The following is a 27719-nucleotide window of genomic DNA, read 5'->3' on the forward strand; positions in this document are numbered from 1 at the left end:
TTCATGACATCAAATTAGGAGCTGGGAAGTGCACTGGCTCTGAGCCTCCTGTTGAAACCCGCCTTTTTTGAAGTCTGGTTAAATGCAATCTTCCCCATAAGACCTGCTCTGTCCTGCTTCAGCCTCTCCCAACTTCAAAGCACTCAGCTATGGTTGGCTGTCATGTCTTGTAAACTGTGAGCAAGAGGTTTCCATCTGGGCTTTGGGTTTGGATACACAATGAAAACTTTAGTCAAGTCCGACTCACTCCCTCACAGGTACTGACAGGCCCTATGAGAAAGAAGACAGGGAGGGGAGTCAATATCATGCCCAGAAAGTCACGGTGATAGTGTTGCTTCTTAGAGGACCAGGATGACAGAGGATCTCTGTCCTGCTCAGCTCCGTGGTGGAGTTTGGGTGGAAAGAGCCCTGGAGACCCTGGAGCCATTGCTCACGGCAGAGATGAAGGGGCAGAGGCCCTGAGACAGGCTCAGGGACGAGGAGCAACTGTGCTCTGCGTCGGTCTGTGAACAGACCAACAGCAGCAAGCCACACCCATCCTGACTGTCCCTTGTCCTTGTTTTTTCCAAGGCCACGTCAAAATGACCGTCACCGCCCTCGTGCATGCGGAAGCTTGTTCCTCAGATGCTGAGGAATAAGACAAGGGGCCCAGCAGTCTGCACGTAATTTATTTCCTGTTTATGTCTCTGTTTTTTCCATTTCCTACCTGTAAACTCCTCTTTGCAGCCCTTTCCCAATTTGATGACTTTTCTAGAAGGTCCTGGACTCCTCCAGAAGGCCCTTGGATCTTCAGCATCTGTGAAGTCTCGCTGTGGTCCCTCTCTCCCTCTTCCTTAGCCTTGCCCTGGTTCCCGACCCCTCTCTGCACCTGGAGTCATGCTGGGCAGCCCTGCACGGCCCGGCAGGGAGCTGGGTGGGGTCAGAGCAGCTGGGTTCCTTCATGCTACACAGGCCCCAGAGAAGTCCTGCTCCCTCCACTCAGCACCCAACACAGGGGTCTCCCTCCCTGGGTGGCTCTCAACCTCTTTTTCATTCATTTGTCATGGTTACACAACTAAAAAAATTTTTCCCCTACAGGAATTTCCCTTTCTTTTCCTTCTCCCACCCTCTTTCTTCTTCTCTCCTTCCCTCCTTCCCCCTCCCTCCTTTCCTTCCTTCCTTTTAGCAGTGCTGAGCATGGAAACCAGGTCCCCTGGATGCTAAGAAGACATCTACCACTGACCTCAGTCCCGAGTGCCCTAAGAGGAGTCTGATTCCAAGATTTGTTTACTGGATGAAAAACTAAAAAGAAGAGGAAGAGGAAGAAAGAGAGAAACAGGAAGGAGGAGGAGGAGAAGAAGGAGGAGGAGGAGGAGAAGAGCAGGAGGAGGAGGAGAGGAAGAGGAGGAGGAGAAGGAGAAGGAGGAGGAGAAGGAGAGGGAGAGGAGGAGGAGGAGAGGAACAGGAGGAGGAGGGGAAGGAGGAGGAGAAAAAGAGGAGGAAGAGGAGGAGGAGAGAAAGAGGAGGAGAAGGAGGTGGAGAAGGAAAAGGAGAGGAGGAGGAAGAGGAGGAGGAGGAGAGGAGGAGGAGGAGAAGGAGGAGAGGAAGAAGAGAAGGAGAGGAAGAGGAGGAGGAGGTAGAGAAGAAGAGGAGAAGGAGGAAAGAGGAAGAGGAGGAGGAGAAAGAAGTAGGAGAGGAAGAGGAAGAGGAGAAGGAGGAGAGGAAGAGGAGGAGGAGGAGGAGGAGAAAAAGAGGAGGAGGAAGAGAAGGAGGAGGAGAGAAAGAGGAGAAGGAGGTGGAGAAGGAAAAGGAGGAGAGGAGGAGGAAGAGGAGAAGGAGGAAGTGGAGGAGGAGGAGAAGAAGAGGAAGAAGAGAAGGAGGAGAGGAAGAGGAGGCGGAGGTAGAGGAGAAGAGGAGGAGGAGGAGAAGAGAGAGGAAGAGGAAGAGGAGGAGGAGAAAGAAGTAGGAGAGGAAGAGGAGGAGGAGGAGGAGAAGGAGGAGACGAAGGAGAAGGAGAGGAGGAGAAGGAGGAGAGAGGAAGAGGAAGAGGAGGAGAAAGTAGGAGAGGAAGAGGAGGAGGAGAAGGTGAAGGAGAGGAGGAGGAGGAGGAGAAGGAGAGGAAGTGGAGGAGGAGGAGAAGGAAGAGGAGAGAAAGAGGAGGAGAAGGAGGAGAAGAAGAAAGAAGGAGAAGAAGAAGTAATCAAATTAGATGAAAAGGAGGAAGAAGAATCATGACTGTCCAGGGAGTGGGAGGGAGGAGTCCGGGGGAGCATGTGCTCCAGGGATTCCTAACTCACTTTCTTTTTAACATTTCAGGGAAATGGGTGAACCCCAGGAGAGCCCTCAGTGGCCACCGTTATCTGTGAACATGACCTGCCTGGGGGAGATGAGTTTATGTTAAGTCAGTGCAGGCAAGTGAGGGCCGCCCTGAGGACCTAACTCAGGGAACAGAGACCCAGTCCCTGGACGCCCTTAAAGTGCTAGGCTAAGTCCTTCCTGGCTGCCTTAATGAGGAGAGGCTGTAGGTGCTGTGTGGATCCAAGAGAAAGAAATGGGGAATCAGCTTGGCTTGGAGTCAGCAGGAAGCGGCCGATGATCTTGTCATGGAATCTCTACAGGAACTTCAGCATCTCCAAACAGGAATTCTTCCTCCCTCCATGACTCTCTTTCCTTCCTTCCTTCATTTTTTTTTCTCTCCCACAGCACTGTGAACAAACCCCAGGCCTTGTGCGTGCTAGCAAGAGGTCTACCACCGAGGTACATCCACTGCTTAACAACCGGAGTCCGATTGAAGTGATTCCGTCTTGGATTCAAAAGAGGTGGGTGCAAGTGAAGGATGCCCTGAGGGCCTAACTCAGGGAATAAATACTGGGTCCCTGGAGGCCCTAAGGTGCTGGGCCAAGTCCTCCCTGGCTGTCTCAATGGGGAGAGGCTGTGGGTGCCTGTGGGGCCACCATGTGCTCATCTATTGGTGCGGCTCACACTGTTCTTTGTGCAAAGTGTCCTTGGAGTGGGTCCATGTTCCAGCCTTGCAGGACCCGGTCCTGCCCCCCTCATCCTCTCCAGGGGTTTGGGGAGCACCCAGTCGGTCGATGGTTGTGGGTGACATTCGGGTTGGGCTTGACTCTCTTAATTCAGATCTCTTGGGTGAGGTTGAAGAGAACAGAGGCAGGGTGGGGCCTCTTTGTGCCAGCTGTGCGGCTCACCTGGCCAGCTGTGCGTCCCTGAGCACTATTAGGAGGCCCCGAAATCCAGTAGAGGACTCTGCACCATGCACCTCTGGCTGGGAGCAAGTGGCTCCAACTTTGGGCCCCTTATCTTGGTGGAGCCATTTTGGGGATGTCTCTCTTGGCACTGATTCTTTGTTGTTGTTATTGTTGTTGTTCTGGTGGTGGTACTGGGATTCCTGGAAACCCTTCTACCTCTGGGCTACACTCCCAGACCTATTTTATATTTTTATTTAGAAACAGGGTCTCTTAAGCCAGTGATACCCTCCTGTCTCCGCCTCCCAAGCGCGGGATGACAAGCGTGCGCCACCATGCCCTGGGCACTGCTTCTTAAACTGAGGTTTTATGGAATTTCTGAATGAGTGGGTTTTTTTTTTTTGTTATTGTTTTTAACAAAGTCCAAAACTTGAAAGACATACAATGTCATAAAAACTCGGCTCCTTTAAGAGGCCAGGATTGCAAGTTACACACGATCCTGTTTTCCAATTTTGTAAGTAAAACGTGAGCGTAACTGATCTAATTTCAGTTTTCAAGGCACGAGCTTCTGAAACTTTATCCTGCCAGGATCCTAACGCCCTCCAATTAACAGCTTCATTATCACAGCACAATGATTTTCTCTTTCTCTTTCTTTGGTGCTGGAGATTGGACTCAAGGACACCTGTGTGCACAAGGAAGTCGTCCACGCCCACGCTGGGGGGTCTCAGGATGGATCCCTTTAGGGTAGGGCTTCAGAGCAGGGCGTGGCTCCACCCTGCGTCATCAGACCTCCGGCTCCCCTGGGCCCCACATGTGTGCACCCTGGCCTTCCCACCCACGTCCTGGAGACGCCTTTCCTCGCCTCCGGTTCACAGTCCTGGCAGTGGCCCCCAAAGCTGCCCAGGTCAATGTCCAGGGAAGGTCACTCCTGGAGGACTTTCCTAGACTCTGCCCACAGAGCGCAGCCTCAGCGAGGGCAGCACACGGGCCTTTGGAGGGCAGGGCCCAAGTCACCTTCAGGCCTGAGGAGCCCGTGGTCCTGCACTCCTCCCAGCAACAACCCTCTCCTGTCTCTGTGTCTCCTCAGTGAGCTGAGCCCCGTCTGTGTTGCAGGCTCCTCTGCTGACACCGGGAAGGACAGGGAGCTGATGGCCGGAGCTCGGAGGAGCTGGAGCTGCCGGGTGTGGAAGCTGGAACCAGATGCCAGGACAGAGGAGCCACCCCACCGCTCGTCCTCCCCACAGCGAATCCTGTAGCTAGTGCTGGACTGTCTAGAGTTAGGAGCCTTTGTACATAGGCTTGTTCTATATTGTGTTTAACTAATGTTTACTGTTACTAGCTGTCTTGATAACGTTCTCTGTATAATAAATTATTGTACGTGCGCACACCCTAAGCAGAGGTTGGACGTAATTTAGTATAAGCAGTCGCCCCAGCGACCCCGCCACGATCGCTCTCCTGGACCCCCAGTTAGTCTCCGCTGACACGGCAGCTCTGGCTGAGCACGGCCCCTGTCCCATGTCAGTGTCTCTAGGCACCCGGGGACCAAGTCCTGCGTGCTCTTCTGGAGCATCAAGGGGACAGTGCTGCCTGGGCTTCCACTGCCGCTTGGGCGTTGGGTCTTCATTCTCCAGCGTCATCGTGGCTCCGTCGCACCCTGGCTCCCAGCTCCTCATGCAGCACCTCCATGTCGCTCTCCTCCCCCGGCACAGAGGGCTCCGTGGCACCCCTGGCTCCCAGCTCCTCCTGGAGCACCTCCATGTCGCTCTCCTCCCCCAGCACAGGGCTCCTCTCCAGCAGGAGGCGGCGCCACTGCCAGTGTCTTGCCCTTCACTGGGCCTCGAAGCCCCGCGGGTTCCGCTCTCTGTGGTGCGGAGCTCAGTGGGCTCCGCTCGCTGTTCATCTTCCAGGTCAGGGCTCGCCCCCCTCCCCTCCCAGGAAGCCATTGCAAAGCACTGTTTATACTTGGGCACGAGCTGTCCTTCTCTCTTCTCGGATCTGCTCCGGGTCTGCGCGATGGTTTTTCTCCCCCGGCCCTCGGTCACTTCTCTCAGCTCCTCTGGGATCACACTTGAGTTCGGCGTTTCCCTCGTCTTGTACCATCTTGAGTTTCCTTTGAGAGCGTCCCCTCTCTCACCTTCTGTTCCTTGTGAGCTCAGCCCCGCACTGGGCGTCGCCTTTGCATTTCGTTGCTGGTCCGATTCCCCACGTTGGTTACGGCCTCCTGATCCATCGGGCGTCTGATTGGTCACAGCCGTCCACGCTGCCCTCGCGTCTGATTCGTCACAGCCGTCCACGCTGCCTTTGTGTCTGATTGGTCACAGCCATCCACACTGCCCTCGCGTCTAATTGGTCACAGCCGTCCACGCTGCCCTCGCGTCTGATTGGTCACAGCCGTCCACGCTGCCTTTGTGTCTGATTGGTCACAGCCGTCCACACTACCCTTGCGTTTGATTGGTCATGGCCTTCCACGCTGCCCTCACGTCTGATTGGTCACAGCCTTCCACGCTGCCCTCGCGTCTGATTCGTCACAGCCGTCCACGCTGCCCTCGCCCTTCCCAGTGACCTCTGCTCGGCCGAGGAAGCGCGTGTCCAGCGGGGCTGCGCAGTGGCCTCGCTCTGCCCCGGTTCCTTTTCTCTCCCGCAGAACTCTGCGTGGAACTGGCATCAGTGTTTTCTGTTGCTCTGTTTTATGTGATGTTTGATTTGTGAATTATCACGGGCGTCAGGACTCAGCAAAGCTTCCCGACCTGACAGAGCTCGCCTGTGGTGTCCCGCACAGGGCTCACGTCATGCCACCTTGCTTACTCCGCCCTGGCTCCGACCCGCCCTTCCTTAATGAGTCTCCTCTCGTCGCCTCCCTGTGCCTGTCCTGTTCCAGTGCCGTCTGTCTGTCTTGATGGGGACAAGCGCTGCAGAACTCCTCCAACCTGTAGTCCACCCCTAGAAGTGTGTATCCATTTTCCGAATCCTTTAGATAATTTAGTTATAGATCTTTATGTAGCTAAAACATGATTTTCTTTGCATTCTTTTACCTTTCTTTATTGGTCCATATTTTGTTCTTGTAATTATTGGCTTTCAGTTTCTCCTGGTTTGCTTAGGTCATAGAACAGAGGTGTACACCTGTGAGACCCTTGAATTTAGTTATTTTCACTTTGGCCTTAGATTTGTCTATTTTCAGAGTGATTTGGTTTCAGCCCGGGAGTTCGTCTTTAGCGAAGCTGTAACTATTATTTCTTTTCACTCATTTATTTATTTATTTATTTATTTATTATTTTTTTGTGGTACTGGGGTTCCTGGAAGCCCTTCTACCTCCGGGCTACACTCCCAGACCTATTTTTTACATTTTCATTTTGGAAACAGGGTCTCCTAAGCCAGCGCGCGCGGCTGGCTTCGAACCTGCGCGATCCTCCTGTCTCTGCCTCCCAAGCGCGGGGATTACAAACCTGCGCCACCACGCCCAGCCTTTTCACTCATTTAGATGCGCAGGCGGGCGTGTGCAGAGTGAGGTCCCACCGAGCCCACATCCATGTGGGCAAAGGATGGGCCTTAAATTCCTTCTCACTTTATACTTAACAAACATTCTATGTAAAATATTTGTGTAAAGAAAATGCTCTTAATTTTATTGACTGGTTTTTAAAATTATGTGTACCTACAAAGACATGTCAGCCATATTATGCTAAGTGTTTATTAAGTCTTAAACCAGAAGGAAATTCTGAAATTTTTGGCAATATGTGCCACTCTAGAAGACATTGCAATAAGTGAAACAAGCAGACAGACTGACATGAACTCGCTGAGATGTGGACTCTACACCAGTGGACCTCGTGGAAGCAGAGGGTGGATGGCGGTGGCCGGGCTTGGCATTGATGGAGTCATGGAATTGTGGGTCTTTGTGGCAAAGTTTCAGTGAGGGAGGATAAGCTATTCTTGGTATCTAAGTTTACACAAGTTGCCCAGTTAGTGCTGTTGTGCTTTATCCCGTACATTTTCTGGGAGGTGGGCCCTAAGTGTCCTCAGCGCGCACACACACAGAGACGGTGAGTGCGTGTTGATGGACGCACTAACTTCTTGGTGGTAACCACTCCTCGGGGTCCTCGTTCTTCAACACCACTTTGTGCTCCCTAAAGTTCACAGTTTTTATGCCCATATTACTCCAATAAAGATGAAAAATGCAAAATTAAAGCTAGACTTGCATGAAATTATTTGTTTAGAGAGTTGAATCACTTTAGAAAAATTGTTCCACAAGAATCATCCAATATAGGTCTGGTAAAATTCATATTTTGATCAGAAATTCAACGTGTTCTATAGGCTGTTGTAGAAGATGAAACGCAGGGAACAATTCCAGTCGTGCTTGAAGCCACAGAGAGATCCTCTTTCAAATCAGAGATTATAAAGATTATTTGTAGTCTTGCAGTTGCTAGGGGTAACTGATGCTTCCATTTCTTTGTGTGTGTGTGTGTGTGTGTGTGTGTGTGTGTGTGTGTGTGGTGGTGGTACTGGGGTTCCTGGAAGCCCTTCTACTTCTGGGCTACACTCCCGACCTATTTTATATATTTTTTATTTGGAAACAGGGTCTCTTAAGCCAGTGAGGCTGGCTCCAAACCAGCACGATCCTCTTGTCTCCACCTCCCAAGTGCAGGGATTACAAGCATGCACCACCATGCCTGGCTCCATTTCTTATTAATTAAAAGTAAAGTTGCTAAAGCTGGGCGCAGGGCGCACTCCCATCATCCCAGCCATTTATGGGGAAGACCAAGACAGGAGGAGGCCAGCAAATAACCCAGCCAGCCTACGCAATTTAGTGAGCCCCTCAGGAACTTAGTGAGACCCTATTTCAAAATAAAATAGGGCGCAGTAAGACGCTGGGTTCTGGGCAGGGGTCGTGCGCGGGGCACGCCAGCTGGGGCCTGGGTCGCGGGACTCTGGGCCCCAGGCTGAACCGCAAGTAGCACGCCAGACCCCTGGAGAAACCGGGCCCAGTAAGACGCTGGGTTCTGGGCGGGGGTCGCGCACTGGGCACGCCAGATGGGGCCAGATGGGGCCCGGGTCGTGGGACTCTGGGCCCCGGGCCGAACTGCGAGTAGCACGCCAGACCCCTGGAGAAACCGGGCCCAGTAAGACGCTGGGTTCTGGGCGGGGGTCGCGCGCGGGGCACACCAGCCGGGGCCCGGGTCGCGGGACTCTGGGCCCCGGGCCAAACTGCGAGAAGCACGCCAGACCCCTGGAGAAACCGGGCCCAGAACAGAAAAAGATAAAGAAAAATATCAGAGAGGAGGTAAGAAAGCCGTTATGGATGCCAGGACACTGGAGATGCAGACAAAACTTATCTAAATGCACTGGAACTTATGGAAAAATTTGCCGTGAAAGAGGACTGCTATTTCTCTATATTGTTAAGAATCCCAGACATCACCTGTAAGGAGAGAGTTTAGCGGAGACCAAGGAGAAATGCGGTGTTGAAAGAGTTCTCCGCGATGGTGGTGGAGACTTGTATTCAGAAGCAGAAACCGGATCCTACCAACTTTATTTTTTTGGAGAAATTACACCAAATGTCGAATGCTACCATCACACATGCTTAGGAACACTGGACAACATTCAGAGTGGAAAAAGAGCCAGGGAAGGATTTGAAACGGTGGAGGCAGTGGCAATGCCAGTGGCCAATACTCAGGGGAGGCAGAGATCTGATACATTACACCTGGAACCTTTGGAATAATAACCACAGAGACAGTGATCGGAACCTACTGAGGGGTTAGGCGGGCGCCGGGGCCAGTGGCCGACATCGGAGCTTGCTGTGAGGCAAGGCCACTACTGAGGCCTCCGTGGCCGGGATTGGAACCTGCCGAGGGGTTAGACCGATGCTGGGGCCAGCGAGGCCAGCATTGGAGCCTGCCATGAGGCAAGGCTTGTGCTGGGGCCTCCGAGGTCGGATCCGGAACCAGCTGAGGGGTTAGGCCAGTGCTGGGGCCAGCGAGGCCGGCATCGGAGCCTGCCGTGAGGCAAGGCCGGTACTGGGGCCTCCGAGGCCAGGATAATAGCCTGCCGAGGGGTTAGGCCGGTGCTGGGGCCAGCGAGGCCGGCATCGGAGCCTGCCATGAGGCAAAGCCGGTACTGGGGCCTCCGAGGTCAAGATAAGAGCCTGCCGAGGGGTTAGGCCGGTGCTGGGGCCAGTGAGGCCGGCATCGGAGCCTGCCATGGGGCAAGGCCGGTACTGGGGCCTCCGAGGCCGGGATAAGAGCCTGCCGAGGGGTTAGGCCGGTGCTGGGGCCAGCGAGGCCAGCATCGGAGCCTGCCTGAGGCAGGGACGATACTGGGGCCTCCACGGTCAGGATAACAACCTGCCAAAGGGCTAGACCAGTGCTGGGGCCAGCGAGGCCGGCATCGGAGCCTGCCGTAAGGCGAGGCCAGCATCGGAGCCTGCCGTGAGACATGGCCAGTGCTGGGGCCTCCTAGGCCGGGAACGGAACCTGCCGAGGGGTTAGGCCGGTGCTGGGGCCAACGAGGCCGGCATTGGAGCCTGCCGTGAGGCTAGGCCGGTGCTGGGGTCTCCGAGGCCGGGATTGGAATCCTGCCAAGGGGTTAGGCCGGTGCAGGGGCCAATGGCCAGCATCGGAGCCTGGCGTGAGGCAAGTTCACTCCTGCGGCCTCCAAGGCCGGGACCAAAGCCAGCTTAGGGGTTAGACCGGTGCAAGGGCCAGCGAGACCAGAACTGGGGCCTCCCATGAGGCAAGGCCGCTGCTTGAGCCAGCGAGGTCTGGATCAGTCCACTGAGTAGCCAGGCCACTACTGGGACCATCAAGAGTGGGATCGGTACTTGCAACGCAGCATGCACAGAGAAATATCGCAGAAAATATAAATCAGACGCTTCTCTTAATCAGCAATAACTAGGAGGAAAAGGGCAACAGGAAGAGGTTGAGCTATAGAAAGGGCCCTATAGTGAAGCAACTAATGTGACCAATCAGAGGGTATGTAATACTGGAGGACGGAGCCTCTTTAAAACGCAGGAGGTACATAAACAAATGTATCAAAGTAAATCACCAAAGAAGTGTAGGATGGAGGGAGGGGGAGGGAAAGGGATGGGGGCTGGAGGAGGGCTAATTGGATGATGTGTGCTTGTATATCCTCTCAAGTCTTGTACTCCAATGTGATTGATATATGACTACAATGCACCAATTTAAAAAATAAATTAATAAAAAATATTATATAAGGAAAAAAAATAAAAAAATAAAATAAAATAGGGCTGGGGGCGTAGCTCAGAAGCAGAGCATCCCTGAGTCAATCCCCAGTATGGAAAGACAGAAAGAAAAGAAACAGAGGGAGGAGACTGACTTGCCTATTATGTGCCTGCACAAGTTCTTTCAATTCATTTCATTATTAATATTTATTAGCTTCTGCCTTCAGGAAGCGCACAGTCTACTGGGATGAATGATGGACATGCAGATGATATAATACACTTCCAACTCACAACCCATTCTACCCAAGATCCCTCCCCACCACGTATAATCGCCGTGCACTCATACCAAAACATTTGTTTTATTTCCCGTGATTTTGTGTTGCAGCATTTTCTTCCACGTTATCATTATAATTATGAGGGTGAATCGGGACAGCGTAAACTAATGCCTTCATAAGTGATCACTCAATGGTGTCGGTTCATAGACCCATCAATTCGCACGACTTACTGTTAGAAAGGAGTCGGATCCCGCCCAGGTCTGCTCCGGTTCACTGGGACAGAGAAACGTTAGCCTCGTAAATAAGTCATTGAGTAACAGAGAGTCACGTACTGTCCTGAACTCTCTCCGAGTTCTATACCAAAACTTATTCGTGATTTTCAAAATTACTTCTAATGATCTATCAGTTGAGACCTAGTCCATACTCTTTGTTGTTTTTTTGTTTTGTTTTGTTTTGGTGCTACTGGGGTTCCTGGAAGCCCTTCTACCTCCGGGCTACACTCCCAGACCTATTTTATATTTTTTTAATTTGGAAACAGGATCTCTTAAGCCAGCGCGGCTGGCTCCGAGGCAGCGCGATCCTCCTGTCTCCGCCTCCCCAGCGTGGGGATGACAAGCCTCTTGTCCCAGCCTCCCAAGTACTGAGATTGCAGGTGTGAGCCACGGCTCCTAGCTGAGTTCATACTCTAATTTACAAAAAGCAGAGACGTGGAAACCACCTGGCTTCAAGTGGATTCACGTGGTGGGTAATTGGATGGGCCAGCGGATCCCTTGCTGAAATGAAGGCTCACTGCCCCACCCGCAGGGAGAGCTGCCTGCAGACAGCCTTGCCCTCCTCCACCAGCACCCATGGGACCACGTGGATAAAGAGACACCCCTCGCCTTACGCCGTGCTCCTGCCCCCAGCAGCTGGCCTCCAGCCGCTAACCAACGTGAGGATGCGAAGGCCTAGCATCCAGCCTCGCTAGGAGAGCCGGGCAGGGCCGCCGGGGCGGCCGCACGCGCACCCCAGGGCTCAGCTGAGGTGAAGCTGGCCCCGTAAGATCACTGTGTCACCCAGTTACTTCTGATTCCAGGTCAGCCAGTGCCTCCCACGCACTCTCCCTGCGTGACTTGGCTACAGTTCCAGTGTAGACGACACAATGGAAACAGTGTGGACACACTGGAAAATCTCCCCAGGATTTATGTGCCGGAAGGTTGCACCTCGGGGAGACAGGGTGGTAGGATTTTCAAGAGCGAGGGCCAGTGGGAGTTCTTCAAGTCATCGTGCCCTTGACTTGATGGGAAGACGGGATCCCTGCCTCCTCCTCTTTTTCTTTTGGCCACAAAGCAGATGCTCTTCTCCGCCACCTGCTGCTCAGCATGACCTGTTCTCACCACAGGCTCTGGCTTCAGAATGAAGCCTCCAAAACCGTGAGCCAGATCAAACCTTTTCTCTCTGTAAGCTGTTCATCTCGGGTATTTGTTATAGTGACGGAAAGCTAAACAGGCAGAAGAGACGCGTAGAACCAGAATCTCTTCCCTGGGTTTCCCCACCTCTCACCCCCGTGCCTTTCTGGCTCAAGGCTCTACAGCTGATCTCTGCTGACCCCTCCTGGATGCTTCCAGGCAGCTGGGCGGTAACAGTTAAGGAATTAAACTTTGTGCATGCCCGAACCCAGTACTTGAGAGGAAAATCACAGGTGGGAGGCCAGCCTCAGCAACTTAGCAAGACTCAGTTTGAAAATGAAAAGGACTGTAGCTCATAGGTAGAATGCCCCTCCTGAGTTCAGTATCTAGTACACACACAAAAAAGTGCTAAACTGGCCCCAAACCCCACTCCCAAGTTTCAGGCTGGATCCACTCCATACACAAAAGGGTTGGTTCAAGCCGGGCGTGGTGCCGCTAGCTTGTAATCCCAGTACTTGGGAGGCTGAGTCAGGAGGATCGCACAGTTTCAGAGCCAGCCTCAGCTACTTGGTGAGGCTCTCAACAACTTACTGAGACTCTGTTTTTCCAAATAAAATATAAAATAGGTCAGGATTAACGGCCAGAGGTAGAAGGCCCCTGGGCCCTGTAGGCTGGTTCTCTTAGCTCTCTGGCTGGTACTGGCCAGTCCCAGGACACTCTTTGTACTGAGCCGCTTGTGTGTCTTAGGTGAGAAGCCCTCCCTCCCTTTGCCTCACTCGCTAACTCATCCATAGAAGAGAGTAGGAAGTTATAAGACCCTTGCCAGGTCGGCAAGTCCGTGGCATCTACAGAGGGATTAGGAGTCTCTCAATTCCCCAAGGGGAGAGCTGAGGCGGGAGCTGCTACCCCCAAGGATCATTGGGTCTTTGGGCTTCTTGGAGGCCCCCTGGAGGGGACATGGCTCCGCAGAGCCTGTGCTGAGAGACTTGGAATGTTTCCATGTCGCCAGATCAATACTTGGCCATCTCCTTCTGCCCGTGCCCCCCCCCCCCGCCCCCTTCCCCAGTTTCTTAGTGGGATGGGAAAGATGACTGGCCGGAGTCTGGCGACGTGGGGAGTAGGGAGCTGAGCACAGAGGGGCCTGCAAGGGCTGAGTGAGCCATGGCCACAGGCAGAGTCTTTGGGGCCTGTGAGTGGACAGTGGGCAGGACTGGATGGAGGGGGCGCCCCTCTAGCAGAAAAGCAGGACAGAAGCGGCTGAACCAAGAAGCAACTGGACAGGCCTCCCCCTCTGCCCCGGGTGGGGAGGGCCAGGCTCCAGGGCGTGCCAAAGGGGTCACATTTAGACTCCTCTGCAGGGCCTGGGCCCAGCCTTCAGCACATCACAGTGGAGCAGGGGGGGCCCTGGCGGCCAGAGCTGCAGCTGCACAGCTGTACCAGCTGCGGGATGTACCAGCTGTACCAGGATGCGGCCACGCCCAATTTCCCACTTTCACCACCCTGGGAGGATGTGGTCTGCGGCGAGACAATAAGATGTCTGCCCAGAGGCCATGGCAGGTGCAGAGACATCACGGAAAGCAGCTGGGGGTGCACGTTCAGGGGCAGTCCCCTGTTCTCCCCCAGAGACCTGGGGCTGTCCCTGCGGAAACCACAGCTTCTGGGCTGGAGCCCCCAGAAAGTCTCAACCACACAGGGGTGCTGGGGAGAAAGAAGCTGCAGCCCAGATAGCCAGAGTGGACCCCTCCTCCAGCCCCCCAGGATGTGAGGAGCCCAAAGTCAGAGGCCCGAGTGACCAGCACCCCAACTGGGCGGGGCCTCAGAAGTTGGAGGAACAAAAAGCCCAGCTTGGAGAGTCTTGCAGGTCAAACCCAGGAGAGGAGAAGCCGACCCATTAAGTCACAAGCTAAGACGCAAACCCGCCTCCGCTGTGTGGGTGCTGGTGGAATGCGCCGGAGCCCTGGGCCAGACCAACACCGGCTCCTCACTTGCCGCAGAAGCAGCAGTGGCCAGAGACCAGAGTCCTTGTACTGTTCCACGAGGCCATGCAGAGGGAGCCAGGCAACATCTGTGCCCCTGAGCCTGGGTACCCAAATCATCACCATCAACATCAACGTCATCATTCCTGTTATTAGTTTGGTACTGGGGATGGAACCCAGGGGCATTCTACCTCTGAGCTACACCCCCCAGCCCTATTTTATTTTTTTAATTTGGAACAGTCTAAGTTCCTGAGGCTGGCCTCGAACCTGCGATCCGCCTGCTCAGCCACTCTCCAAGGCCTCTTCAGGCTTCTGCAGAACACTCTGCTGAACTCTGGTGCCCTTGGGTCCAGGGGAGAAAGAGGGCAAGAACAGAGTGGCCAGGTGTGCCCCACCCAGGGCCAGGGGCGGGCCCAGGCAGGCTGCAGCCTGGGGAGCAGTGCAGCCCTGATCCTGCCCACAGCAGGCACTCAGCAGATGTCTCTCTGAGCGAGGCCCTGGGGTTGCCCGCCATGGGCCCTGGAGCTGGCCCACTGAGGCAGGGACCAGAGCCAGTCCAGAATGGAGAACGGAGCCTTGGGCCACATAGTCTCCTAGGCACTGGGACAAACCACCAGCAGCAAGATGACCAGAGGTGTCTCCTGCAGGGAGCCCCCGCCACAGGTCAGGCCAGAGGTGCCTTGGGCCCCGAAGGCAGAGGAGGCTCCCAGGAGGCTGGGCCCGGGCCCGGGCAGCGTGGCACCTTCCTGCTGCTGCTAGGCCCTGCAGCGGGCACCCAGGCCCGCTGCCCCTAACTGCAGCACCACAGAGCGGGACTGTGAGCCTGGAGCCCAAGGAGCAAGCAGTCCGCCAGCCCGCAAAGCCTCCGAGGCAGGTAAGGGCGCACCGAGTTGGGGAGGCGGGGTCCCTGCTGTGGAGCAGGGAATGGGTGACGGAGAAGGGGATCGGCCGAGGAGGGGCCTGCGACGCCAGCTTAGCCTGTGGGTGTTTTATCCACCTGTGGGCATCTGTTTGCATTCTTTTTTATCTTTAATATCCTAAGGCAGCATTACCTACCTTGATTCCTGAGATGTTTGTTTGCACAAGGCCTTTCTGGCCTCCCCCCAAGTTCTCTGGCTGTACCCCTCTCTTTACACAGGATGCAGGTCTTCCACTGCCCCCCCCATCATTGACTTATTTATTGGTACTAAGGATTAGACTCAGGGGTGATCTACCTCTCAGATATACCCCCAGCCCTATTTTCTTTCTTTCTTTCCTTCCTCTTCTTCTTCTTCTTCTTGTTTTAATTTGGAAACAAGTTCTTGCTAGGTTACTGAGGCTGGCCTCCAGCCTGCAATCATCCTGTCTGTCTCCTAAGTACTAGGATTACGGGCATGGGTCACCATACCCCACCCAATGGAGTTCTAAATTTCTGCGTCATGCATTTTCAAAAGCCTGTCAAAAAATATAGAAAGTTTCAGTGGTGTGTCTCTGGCTGGGAGGGATTGCACTTAATTTCAATTTTAGGTTTATAGTTGTCTGGTTTTATAAAAATGTTCATGGGAAGAAATATTTCATTTTTATCTCCTTAAATAAGTTCAATACAAAAGTAATACTTTTTGTAAATATGTGTACTGTTTGTAAAAAGCATTATAATATTTATATACAGCTCTAAATATAAATAATATATATAAAACACAGAAGCACAGAAAGCAAAAAGCAATGTTTTATCTCCCAACTCTCTTCTCCCCCCTTAAAAGAAACCTGTTCCCCAGCAATGAACACTGCCATATTGGTGTACATACTTTCAAAGTTTTTCAGTGTGTTTCCTTGAAGATAAAGAGAGAGAGAGAGAGAGAGAGAGAGAGAGAGAGAGAGTTGATAAAGTATTGATGTTGAGATTTTATTTTTCAAAATAAAATCCTGTTCTACATATTACCCTGCAACTAGCTCCTTAAACAATCTGTTGTTGACATTTCCTAGATTAATCTATATGGGTCTATCTTTATTCTATCTATCCTTATGGCTCTATCTGTATTCTTATAAATGGCTATATATGGGAAATTTGGATGAACCAGAAGGTTCATTCCCCTCTGAATGATCACCTAGGTTATTCCCACTAGAAAATAAGCCAAGGTGACTGCAGGGGCAGTCCATGGCGGGGGTGGTAGAGCACTCCTGTAGCCCCAAAGGACAAACGCCTATGAGCGGAATTTCTGGATCAGAGGGACGTGCTTTTGAAATTTTATCATGGTTCCCAGTTCCTTCCCAAGGGGCTGTTTAAGGTTATAGTCACTATAGTGAGTGGCAGTGCCCTTTCTCCTACATCCTTGCCAGTGATGTGATATGGCTGTCCTTTTCACCTTGCCTACGGGTTGCAAAAAAGGAAATAGACTGTGTGTGTTGTTTTATTGTTTACTTAATGGCCGTGATGAGTGAAATTTGTTATCCTTTCATATATTTTTTTTCTTTTGTTTCTGGGTTTTTTGGTGCTGGGAATTGAACCCAGGGGCATTCTGCCTCTCTACCTCTGAGCTACACCCCCACCCCCACCCCCAAACCTTTTTATTTGTTATTTTGGTGGTACTGGGGTTTCTGGAAGCCCTTGAACCTCCGGGCTACACTCCCAGACCTATTTTACATTTTTATTTGGAAACAGGGTCTCCTAAGCCAGCGCGCGCGGCTGGCTTCGAACCTGCGCGATCCTCCTGTCTCTGCCTCCCAAGTGCGGGGATTACAAGCGTGCGCCACCACGCCCGGCTTTTATTCCTTATTTTGAAACAGGATCTTGCTGTGTGGATGGGAGTCTCACTGCTTGCTGAGGCTGTCCTCGAACCTGCGATCCTCCTGTCTCAGCCCCCCGAGGACTGGATCACACCTGGCTGTGCTTTCCTGTTTCTATTGGCTGCTTTTATTCCTTCTGTGCATTATGTTGCCCGCCTTTCTACTGAGTTGCTTGTGCCTTCTGACATGTCTATAGAAACTCTTAATCTATTTGGAACATCGACCTCTTGTTCAGGACACGTACTGTAGATATTTTCCTCTGGTCTATTTTACGCCTTTTTTTTTTTTATGAGGCCTTTCACCATAGGATGGGTGTTATTTTAGGTTACGTTGTATTGGTTTCGCCCTTTCTGGATGGTCTCTGTAATCCATACCACGTAAAAAAAGTAATTTTTTATTTTAATATTATAAAATCGTTTTTATTTTATTCTGTTACTTTTGTCATTTCATCATTTGGGAGAGGTGGTGGTGGTGGCGTGTGTGTGTATCTCTTAATTTTACTGCAGGTGTGCGTGCATGTGTGCACGCGTGTGTGTGTGCCCCTGTGCACATGATCGTGCGTGTTTACTTTTACCTGGAGTTTATTTTGTGTACTTGGAACCTAAATGGCTGTTGCTTGTTTATTTTCCAAATGGAAAGACAGCTGCCACACGTTCATTGAACACAAATGAGACTTTAGTGAAATGCCAAATTACTGATTAATTATTTTGTCTGTATTTCTCCTGATGCATTGATTTATTCCTGCATTCGTCCACCCCGTTTGGATTATTTTAGCTTTCCATTACATGTTTTTGTATCTGTGACGGAAATGAACCTTCATTATTGTTATTTTTCAAAACACCTGCACCTGCTCTTTGTCATTCTTCCTGCTGAACTTTGAGGTCGGGTCCCTGGTCCTCGGCCCTTTGGTGCTGCGCCCGCAAGGGTGTGCAATAAACGCCATGAGTGCGGGCAACCCGTGCTCGCATCCGGGAAGCGCACATCTTCTGCGTTGTTTTAGATTTTATTCGTGCAAATCTAGCCCTCTTTATGATCATCATCTTAATTTTACTGCTGGTGTAAATGTCCCCTCAGTGACCTATCTTAAATGGTTGTTGCTTGGGCAGCAGAGAGATCTATGAGCTGTTACGTCTCTTGCAGTCAGCCACTGCAATTCCCGTGTGCGTTCTAATAGTTCTTCAGCTGATTCTCTTGGTTTGTAGGTAGACCGTCACATCATTTGCAAGGATCAAGTTTTTTTCTTAATACTTGTACCTCTTCCTCCTCCTTTATCCTTTGTCAGGGATGAGGTTTCTTCCCACTTTCTAGGGCAGATGCCCAAGGGGAACAGATGCCAGCTCTAATGAGGGACACTGGGCCTCAGAAAAGGTCCACGGTCCCTCAACATCTGGGATAAGGGCCAGATGTCCACCTAGGCTGGAACCGCCACAGAGAAGACCCAGGGACATGGATAGGGCTGTGATCTCAGCCTCTGGGGACTGAGGAGGTGATTCAATAGAGAGAGGAAAGAGGAGAGGGGAAGAGAGAGAGAAGTGAGAAGAGAGAGTGAAGGAGGAAGAAGGAGAAGAAGAAGAGGAGAGGGGAAGAGAGAGAGAAGTGAGAAGAGAGAGTGAAGGAGGAGGAAGAAGAAGGAGAAGGAGAAGGAGAAGGAGAAGAAGAAGAAGAAGAAGAAGAAGAAGAAGAAGAAGAAGAAGAAGAAGAAGAAGAATGGGAGGAAGAGGAGAAGGAGAAGGAGAGGAGGAGGAGGAGGAGGAGACGGAGAGGAGGAGGAGGAGGAGGAGGAGAGGAGGAGGAGGAGAAGGAGAAGGAGATGGAGAAGGAGCGGAGGAGGAGGAGGAGGAGGAGGAGGGGAAGGGGAAGTGGAAGGGGAAGGAGAAAAAGAAGGAGAAGATGGAGAGAGAAGTAGAGAGATTTGGCTCTGGACTACAGCTTCCTGGTGCTCTGCTTGGCTCTAAGGGCACAGAGCAACAGCAAGACAGATCAGACTAGGTGAGGTGACCATAGCCTGGCCCTCCCGGGATGGTCATCAGAAAGAAGCAAAGACACATCTGTCCTGGGAACCCTTTTACTCTTGGGCCCGGTGTCTTACAAGTTAATGGATCCGCGTCCCACCTTTCTCAAAAGGCATGTTAGACTTCAGAAGATGAAGAAAGAGGGAGAAAACTGGGGGTTCAGCAACGCAGCTGGCTGCCAGGTAAAATCCAGAGTCCTCAGAGGCTCGGGACTGGGGGCAGATGCTCTACTCCACCGACTGGAGGAGCAGCCCCAAGAACACAGCTGAGGTCAAAGGTCTTAGGATGAAGCCAGGGGAGACGGGAGGGCCGAGTGCACCGAGCTCGAGCAGAACCTGGTATCCGAGAGCACAGGAGGCCCAGCACGCCCATAAACTAAGCACAGGCTCGGGGACTCCCCGCGCACCCCGGGACCATCCTACCAGGCTGGGCGGGGCCCCCCGGTTCACAGGCAAGGCTGTGAAGTGAGGTGGGGAGCTGGGCTAAGGCGAAGGCCTGGGCGATCAGGATCAGATTCTACGCTTAGACTCCAGATCGGGGAGGACGGAGTATATGACTCAACCTGGTGATAATGGAGAAACTGAGGCCGCAAGGGGAGAGGCTGGGCCGGATCAGCCAGCAGAGGTGACTTGGAAAGGGCTTTTAGGGAGACTTGAGTTGACATGAAGGGAAAGAAGAGAGAAGGAGGGTCCCCTGGACAAGAGAACCACACTATGAATGGTCACAGAGACTTTAGGTCAGGGCTCCCCAGCCCCTGGGCTCTGCTCTGGTGACTCAGCCCCCCAGTCCACTCAGGTCAGCCCACGGCTGTGTCCAGGGCACTTTCCTTTTCTATACGAGGGAGCTAGTTGGGAGAGCATTTACCACGTGAGGTGTCCCCACCAAGGAGCCCTGGATGGGCTTGAAGGCGGGACCTAATGCAGTGCTCAGACTTGCGCAGGGCGTGTTAACTACGTAAAGCAGCTGGCGAGTCCTACAGTGGGAAGGAAGGTAACAAGGAACAGGCCGTCATTTCTCCCGGCAGGTCGACCCTCCTCCCAGCCCTTGACAGTCCTATAATACTCTGAAAGAGACCTGTGTTTAGTGGAGCCAGGTGGGGGTCCTGGGGCGAGGCTGCGGCACACCGGGGTGACCGCTGTGTGATCAGATGGTGTAGGGGTTGAGTCAGGCTGGAGATTGGCAGTAACGTGGGGCTGGGATTGCCACCATAAAGACGGCACCGCACACGTGAGGGGCCAGGGCGGAGACGGGTGAGGGTGGGTCTAAGGCAGGAGCCAGGGAAGAGTCTGCTGGCATTTTGGGGACTTGGACAAATGAGAAAAAATCACAGAACTGGCCTTCATTGATTGTCAGAGACGAATCAAAGAATAGAACTGTGTCCAGGTCAGAATAGATCGTGGCAGGGAGAGTATGCTGAGAGAAAGAGCTCCAAGCAAGGAAGGCTCAGCGCCCCCAGACCCTCTGTCTCGCCAAGCCCCATTCCCCAGCTCTCTCGTGTGGCTCAGACACCCATGTGCACCTGCCTGACATCAGAGACACGCTGCTCTGGGGCCCTGACGGTGGGCGAGGTGACCTCGGTTTGCTGGTCCCCGCTGTCTCTGGCAGTCATCTCTATTCTCTGGATGCTCACAGGCCACCCTCTCTGTGTGTCCAGATCATCAGAGACAAGGGAGCTGCCTTCACCAGAGCGGCCAAGCCAGGGATAGAACTCGCCAACACAGGGAGCTCCGGAGGCCCCATGCGCAGAGGAAGGGTCCCCTAGGAGCTTGGCCATAGCCAGCCCTGTGTAGTTCCAGCTTTGGAACTAGAAAGCATAGAAGGGTTCTAATGCCCACAGCACCCGATGGAGCCCATTGCATGGATGCAAAAGCTGAGACCATCCAGGGCCACAACAGTGGCCTTGGCGGAGACAGCAATGGGATGCAGCCCATCTGGGCTACTGCTGCCCCCATGCCAAGCTACTCTTTATTTTATTGATTGATTGATTGAGTTTTGTGCCATATTTGGACTTGAACCCAGAGACATTCTACCTCCCAGCTACACCCCCAGCCCTTTTTTTTTTGAAACAGGGTCTTACTAAGTTGCTGAGTCCTGCCTCCAGCCTGCAACCCTCCTGTCTCAGCCTCCCAAGTACTGAAATTTTATAGGCGTGTACGCCATCATGCCAGGCGACATGTGCGCGTATGGTTCTGTCTAGGGTGCTCTTAGAATTTGCGGTCGTTCCTCTGTGTGTAGGATGGAAATAAGAGTTGAAACTGCTTCCTACACGTGCTCCGGGTCTGCCATCACCACCAGTGGCCCCGGCTCTCGAGGGTTTGCTCCCAGCCAGGCAGGAGCTACAGGAGCTGGCCTGCTGGTCTGGGGGCTCTCCATGGTTACCCCGCAGCCCCCAGCCTCCCGAGCTGTGCGTGTCTCCCTGCATCTCCTTGTCCTGCAAAGTCATTCTTCCATAGCGAGGATGACTAGGTGCAGCTGACCCTCCGCTGAGGCCTTTCCCAGACCTGCCCAAGGACAGCACCGGGCACTCTCATCTTTCCGCGAGGGCAGCTTCCTGTCCTGCGGGGCGCCCAGTCCCATCGGGGGCTGCCTTCACACAGCTGCAGATGGGGTGGAGCGGGGGCAGGGCCCAGCAGGGAGGGGTTTTTGCACAAGTCTGTGTCACTGTGTTGGGTGTTCGGAGGAGGAACCCAGCTGACCGTCCTGGGTGAGTGACTTCTTACCCTTCCTCTCTGCTCTCCCGAGGGCTTGGGATGATTCTCTGCTGTTTTTGTTCTTTTTCTGTGTCTTGTCTGGGTTCAAGCTTTTCCCTGGATCTCACTCTGAGGGTGCTGGACTCTTCCCTCTCTGCTCAGACCCTCGTTCTTGCCTCGGCGGGCTACCCACCTCTGACCCTGGAGCCGCGCCCTACTGAGGTTCCCTTCTCTGTCTGTGTGTCTGTCTGTCTGTGTGTCTCTGTAAGTCTGTCTGTGTGTGTGTCTGTGTGTCCGTCTGTGTGTCTGTCTGTCTGTCTGTGTGTCTCTGTAGGTCTGTTTTCATGTTGGTCCCCAACTTTTGCTTTGTTCTATCTCTCCCTTTGTGTTTCCTTCTGGGCGATGAGACAGTGATGGGGTAAACTGAGGCCCCATCACCTGGGGGAAAGGACGAGGGGCACCAAGGGAGTGACAAATGGGGACTTTGGAGAGACTGAGGGAGCCGCGGGGCGGAACCCAGGCCTGGTCTCCTGGGCCGTGGACTCCGTATCAAGCACCAGGGCACAGTGGGAAGGGAAGGGATCCCTGAGTTCCCCGGGACTGCCAGGAACAGACTCTAAGCCACACTGGGACTCAGCACATCTGGTGAGGAGGAGAAGGGAGGAGGCGGCTCTGGACAGCCCGCAGCCAGGAGAAGGGTCACTGAAGGCCGGGTGTGGACGTAGCTCCTGGTCTCTGCAGGAAATGCTCTCAGAAGCACGAGCTCCTGAGCGGACTCAGGGGCGGGAGCGGGGGACCGACACAGGGGCCTGAAGGAGAGGTAGCGCAGGCCAGGCTGGGATGCCGATGCCGTGGCTAGAGAAGGTCCAACCCACTGCAGAGGCCCAGGGGACAGAGAGTAGGGTGCACGCAGACTCCCGCAGCTGGCCTCCAGTGCTCCAGACCAGAGGGGTCAGCTAGCACCGTCCCCAGAGGGCAGTGCACAGGAGCCCCAGGGGCTCAGAGGACAAGCAGATGGCAGACAGACGCCAGACTGACAGGCCAAGATGTCAGGAGGAGGCAGGGCAGGAGTGATGGGGAGACATCTGAGCTGGAGGCCCTGACCCAAGGATGTCCAGGCGAGGTGATACCCTGGGGCGAAGTAGGAAACTTCTGGAAACATGGCAGATACTATGAGGAGCTCCCCCGCCCATCTTCTGCGGCTTCAATGCTCAAACCTGAGTCACTGAACATGAGGACCCCCTCCTCACACACTGAGGTCAGCGGCTCCCAGGTGGACACCAGGACTCTGATCCCTTTGGCCTGGTCCACCTTGCAGGTCAGCCCACGGCCGCCCCCTCGGTCACTCTGTTCCCGCCGTCGGCTGAGGAGCTCCAGGCCAACAAGGCCACCCTGGTGTGTCTGATTAACGACTTCTACCCGGGCGCCGTGACGGTGACCTGGAAGGCAGATGACTCGCCAGTCACCCAGGGCGTGGAGACCACCAAGCCCGCCAAGCAGAGCAACAGCAAGTACGTGGCCAGCAGCTACCTGAGCCTGACGCCCGCCCAGTGGAGAGCTCGCGGGAGCTTCAGCTGCCAGGTCACGCACGAAGGCCGCACCGTGGAGAAGAGCGTGGCCCCCGCGGAGTGCGCCTAGGCCCGGGAGGGGTCTCCCCACCCGCCAGCCCAGCCCTTCTCCCTCCACCCAAGAAACGCTCAATAAAAATCCTCATTTTCTATCACAAAACATGGTCCTTGTCTATGTTCATTTACATACTCCTAACTTTAAGTTGTCTTAACTTAAAATCATATCAGATGTACCCAATCCTTTCACCTTGAGGATACACAGCCCAAGATGCTTGATGATTCCTTGAGAGACATCGTCCCTTTCTCTAATGCCACAGAACACGCTAGAACAAAGGACGGCCCTGGCAGGAGCCCAGCCTTTGGGTAAAACCTGTACTGTTTCACCCACATCCCCTTCTCTTCCTGCTCTTCTGGACTTGCCCACCTCCACCTGCTCAGGGCCCATCTCTCCTTGGACCTGGCTCCGGGACAATGTCTGAGGCCATCGCTGGAAGCCTGGGCCCTCACAGTCCGACTCCACGCAGCCCTGTCTCAGAGGTCTTGCCCAATCCCCACCACCGAGGCCATACCTTCTTTGTGCCTCGTATCCCTCCTACAGCTCTGTCCTCAGAGTCGAAGCTCCTTGCTTCCTCCCAGGCCCACCCTGTTCCTGCCTCTCCAGGGACACAATCCCTGTGGCCCCCATGGTTAGGAAATTCCCCCTGGATTCCGGTCGCTCATTCCAGGCTCCCAGCCAAGTGTGCCTGTCCAACACACGTCTGAGGCTTTTCCAACTGGATTCAGGCAGTTGGGAGAAGGGATCAGCTCCGCTCCTAACTGACCCGTCATAAGTGCCCAAGGAGCCAGGCATGATGGCGTGTACTGTAATCCCCACGCTTGGGAGGCTGAGACAGGAGGATCGCACAGGTTCGAAGCCAGCCTCAGCTACTTAGTGAGGCTCTCAGCAACTTAGTGAGACCCTGTTTCCAAATAAAGTAGAAAATAGGTCTGGGAGTGCAGCCCAGAGGTAGAAAAGCCCCTGGGTTCCACCTACAGTACCACAAAAAAGAAATAAAGAAACAAAAAAGTGCCCAAGGTCCAGGCATCCTATGGTTGACAATGGGGCTGCTGAGTTCCAAGTCAGAACCCAAATTCTGGGATCCGGCCACATGCTTATATGCAAAAAAAAAAAAAATCCTCATTCTAATGACTGGAATGGCTCCTAGATACTGCACAAAACACGCATGCATGTAGTCATACACACATGCACGCATATCTCCATGAGTAAACACACACCTTCCCACAGTAGATGCATACAACAAACCTATGTGTGTTCACACGTTGCCATGACATGTGTGTGGGTCTCTCTGGAAGAATCGAGATCTCCCATGAGGCCCCTGCACTCTGAGTAAAGACCACTCACAGTGCAGGGCTGTGTGCCCCCATGGAGGCCACTGACACTGGGCAGGGCAGGTGTCCCTGTCCACGGTAAGCCTGAGTGTGGTAGGAGGTGGCTGGGGAAGGAGTCGGCTCAGGGAGCCGCAGGCCGGTCACGGGAGACTTCAGGGTTCCTGCCGAGGGGACACTGTCGGGGAGGGGAGTGAGATCTGCCAGGTGTGTGAGCAGGTGTGATATATCAGTAATATGTCAGGACAAGGACGCATATCAGAGCCCTGGTGTTGGGCTCCCAGACAGCACATGTGCTTCCCTTGTGGGGTACGACGTGTGTCTCTAGGCTGCGGGTGCACCCGGCGCTGGTGACCACCATGACCACTGGCTGGCTGCGTTACATCTGTGCTCAGGAATGTTGGAGCAAGTGTCTATGGGTGCGTGTGTAAGCCAGAAGGATGTCAATAGGGCAGCGGGGATCCCCACACTTGGCTCTCACAGGATAAACCCTAGAGCAAGCAGCCCAAATCTCCCACCCACCTTCCAGGAAGTGCTCTAAACCACCCCAGTGCTGATGCAGCCCCATGCGGGGCAGACCCCTGGAAACAGGAAGCAGCAGGAACAGTGACTATCCACCGCACTTTTGGGGCAGCCCAGACATAGCTACTACAGCACAGGAATTTGCAGTAGGGTTTAGGTTCCTGGTAGAAAAAAAAAATGTTCTGTATCCACTATCCAAATTCCCAGTCCCAATCTTTTCTCTCCGGCACCTCCTGGCTCAGAATGTGGGGTGAGGGGGCTTGTGGGATACTCTTCATATCCCAGCTCCACACAGCGGATTCCAGCTCCATAATGTCTGTGTTGGAAACAGGAGGTCCTCCTCCTCTTCTTCATCTTCCTCTTCTTCCTACTCCTGGACCCTGACATCCCCAGCACCAGCAAAACCAAGCCACACAGCTCCCTTTAGAAATGCCATTAGCTGGAAATATACACCCCACACACAGGCACCCTGTCCAGCCCCAACCATATCCTAGGATGGACATCATCCCCAGCCCCCAGAGACCAGGCTCCAGGTCAGGCAGGGGACCCGATCTGATGCACCCATGCATAGCGCGAGCAGCCCCGTGAGAGGAGGCTGCACTCTGGGTCTCTAACGCAGCTGCAGGTGGACCGGGCCGCGCTGTAGAAGGGGGTTTGTGTGCGTGTCTGTGTCACAGTGTGCTGTGTTCGGCGGAGGGACGCAGTTGACGGTCCTCGGTGAGTCTCTCTCTTTTTCTCTCCTCTCTGGGCTCCTAGGTGACATGGGGGTCGAATTTTCTCTTCTTTCTAGCCTGTCTATAGCTGAGTTTTTAAGGGGTGTGGGAATTTGTAACCTCGTGCCTCCAATCCCGGTCTCCAGCTGGTCCCCAGTTCTGGGGCACTTGCCAGGATGGGAGGGTCACATGCGGGGACCCCTTCCTCCTGGTTTTGCAGCCTCCCTCTGTATTCATGAATATGCCTAAGGAATCTTTCTTCTCTGGGCTCTGAAATGTCCACCTATCTCAGTTCTGGGGCTGTAGGTCCAGGAGTACAGGGGTCTCCGGTTAGAGGTCTAGGACTAATGGTTTTACAAAGGGGTCAGGGAAGCGCTTAGCCTCCTGGGGTCTGTCCTCCATCCCCCAGTGATGGGGCTGCGTCAATGCCCCGAGAAGAGCCCTTAGATTAGGGACGTGCAGAGGTAGAGGAGGAAGTGAGAAAGAGACAAAAAAATGGAGAAGGGATTTCCTGGGAGAAGGTAGACACGGTTGCTGGGTCCTTTCTCCCCTAGCACAGGCAGGACACCATGGACACGTGGAGCTTGGGACTCACAAGTCCAAATATGGGCACCTGCCTATCTTACACCTGTAGGAGAGACCCCAAAGTGAGTCCCCAGGGAAGGCATCCCAGTAGAATCAGGCTTCTGGGCAGGAAGAGTCCTAGGAAAGACGGATCCCAAAACACCTTCAGATGATAGGGGGCCCATTAGAAGAGTCACAACACTGGGCCACGCACCAAACCCATGGAAACCTCAACCGGCCATAACCCCCAGGACCAGGACCCAGAACCAGGGACAGACACCCACACCCTGGCCAGGCAGCGGAGGGGGCCCTTTGGCAGAGGCAGCAATGGTTGTGACAGGGATTGAGAGTACCTAAAAACCCTCCACAGAAAAGGAGGAGAGCAGGGAACAGGACTGACAGACACTGGCATGGAAGATCCAGAAGAAGGGACCAAGGAAGAGAGGTCCAGACAGAGATCAACAGAGAGGGATAAGGGCTCAGGCTTGTCCCAACAGTACTGAGGGGCAGGAGGCAGGGGTGTTAAAGAGGACACATGAACCTGTGCCCAGGGTTGCAGGTAAAGGGGAAAGGACTCCCCAGGTGAAGAGCCCAATAGGGAGAGTCCCATCCAGTGAGTGTCCTCGGCCACCTACGTACCAACCTCAGTCCAACAGGTGCCAACTAAACTTCCCTGCATCAAGCCTTAACCAACTCGCCTTAACCAAGAGGCCTTAACCAACTCGCAGACTATGGTCCAGAGCTCCATGAAGGAGAAGAGGTCTCTGACCACCTGTCCTTCCCCACCCCGCCTGCAGGTCAGCCCACGGCCGCCCCCTCGGTCACTCTGTTCCCGCCGTCGGCTGAGGAGCTCCAGGCCAACAAGGCCACCCTGGTGTGTCTGATTAACGACTTCTACCCGGGCGCCGTGACGGTGACCTGGAAGGCAGACGGCTCCCCCGTCACCCAGGGCGTGGAGACCACCAAGCCCGCCAAGCAGAGCAACAGCAAGTACGTGGCCAGCAGCTACCTGAGCCTGACGCCCGCCCAGTGGAGAGCTCGCGGGAGCTTCAGCTGCCAGGTCACGCACGAAGGCCGCACCGTGGAGAAGAGCGTGGCCCCCGCGGAGTGCGCCTAGGCCCGGCGCTCACCCACCTGGGGCCTTGGGCTTAATGCCCTGGGAGGGGTCTCCCCACCTGCCTCCCCAGCCCTCCACCCATCAACCCTCAATAAAAATCCTCATTTTCCATCAGAAAACATACTCTCTGCTCCTTTTATTTACAAACTCCCCATCTTAAGTTGGACCATCTTTCATGGCCAACCCAATCCTGGGACCCCAAGAGAAAGTGGCCAGAGAAAGATTTCTGACGTTTCCCTGAACCATCCTTTTACTATCACCCTAACTCATGGAATATTCTCAAACAAGGGAACGGCCCTCAGCCATTTGTTTAATGTGCACATTGTGACCACACTCCCCCGAGCTCCCTGCTCTGCCGTGGACAGGGCCAACTCTCGCTTCCGGGTCCACCTCTCCTT

At 53.8% G+C, this 27719-nt stretch overlaps 1 protein-coding gene across 1 annotated transcript in view; it reads left to right on the forward strand.

Moving 5' to 3' along the window:
• Positions 1-27321, forward strand: part of LOC308278190 (immunoglobulin lambda-1 light chain-like) — a gene marked incomplete at both ends in the record, with an annotated part of 74391 nt that extends 47070 nt beyond the window's left edge. Inside the window, 2 exons of the mRNA XM_080717813.1 lie at positions 25605-25644; positions 27002-27321. Of these exons, the coding sequence (XP_080573939.1) occupies positions 25605-25644; positions 27002-27321 (360 nt within the window). The remainder of the gene's footprint in view (positions 1-25604; positions 25645-27001) is intronic.
• Between the last annotated feature and the right edge of the window lie 398 nt (positions 27322-27719).

The sequence above is a fragment of the Muscardinus avellanarius genome (assembly GCF_963383645.1).
Source record: "Muscardinus avellanarius genome assembly, chromosome: 21".
NCBI classification, from domain to species: Eukaryota; Metazoa; Chordata; class Mammalia; order Rodentia; family Gliridae; genus Muscardinus; species Muscardinus avellanarius.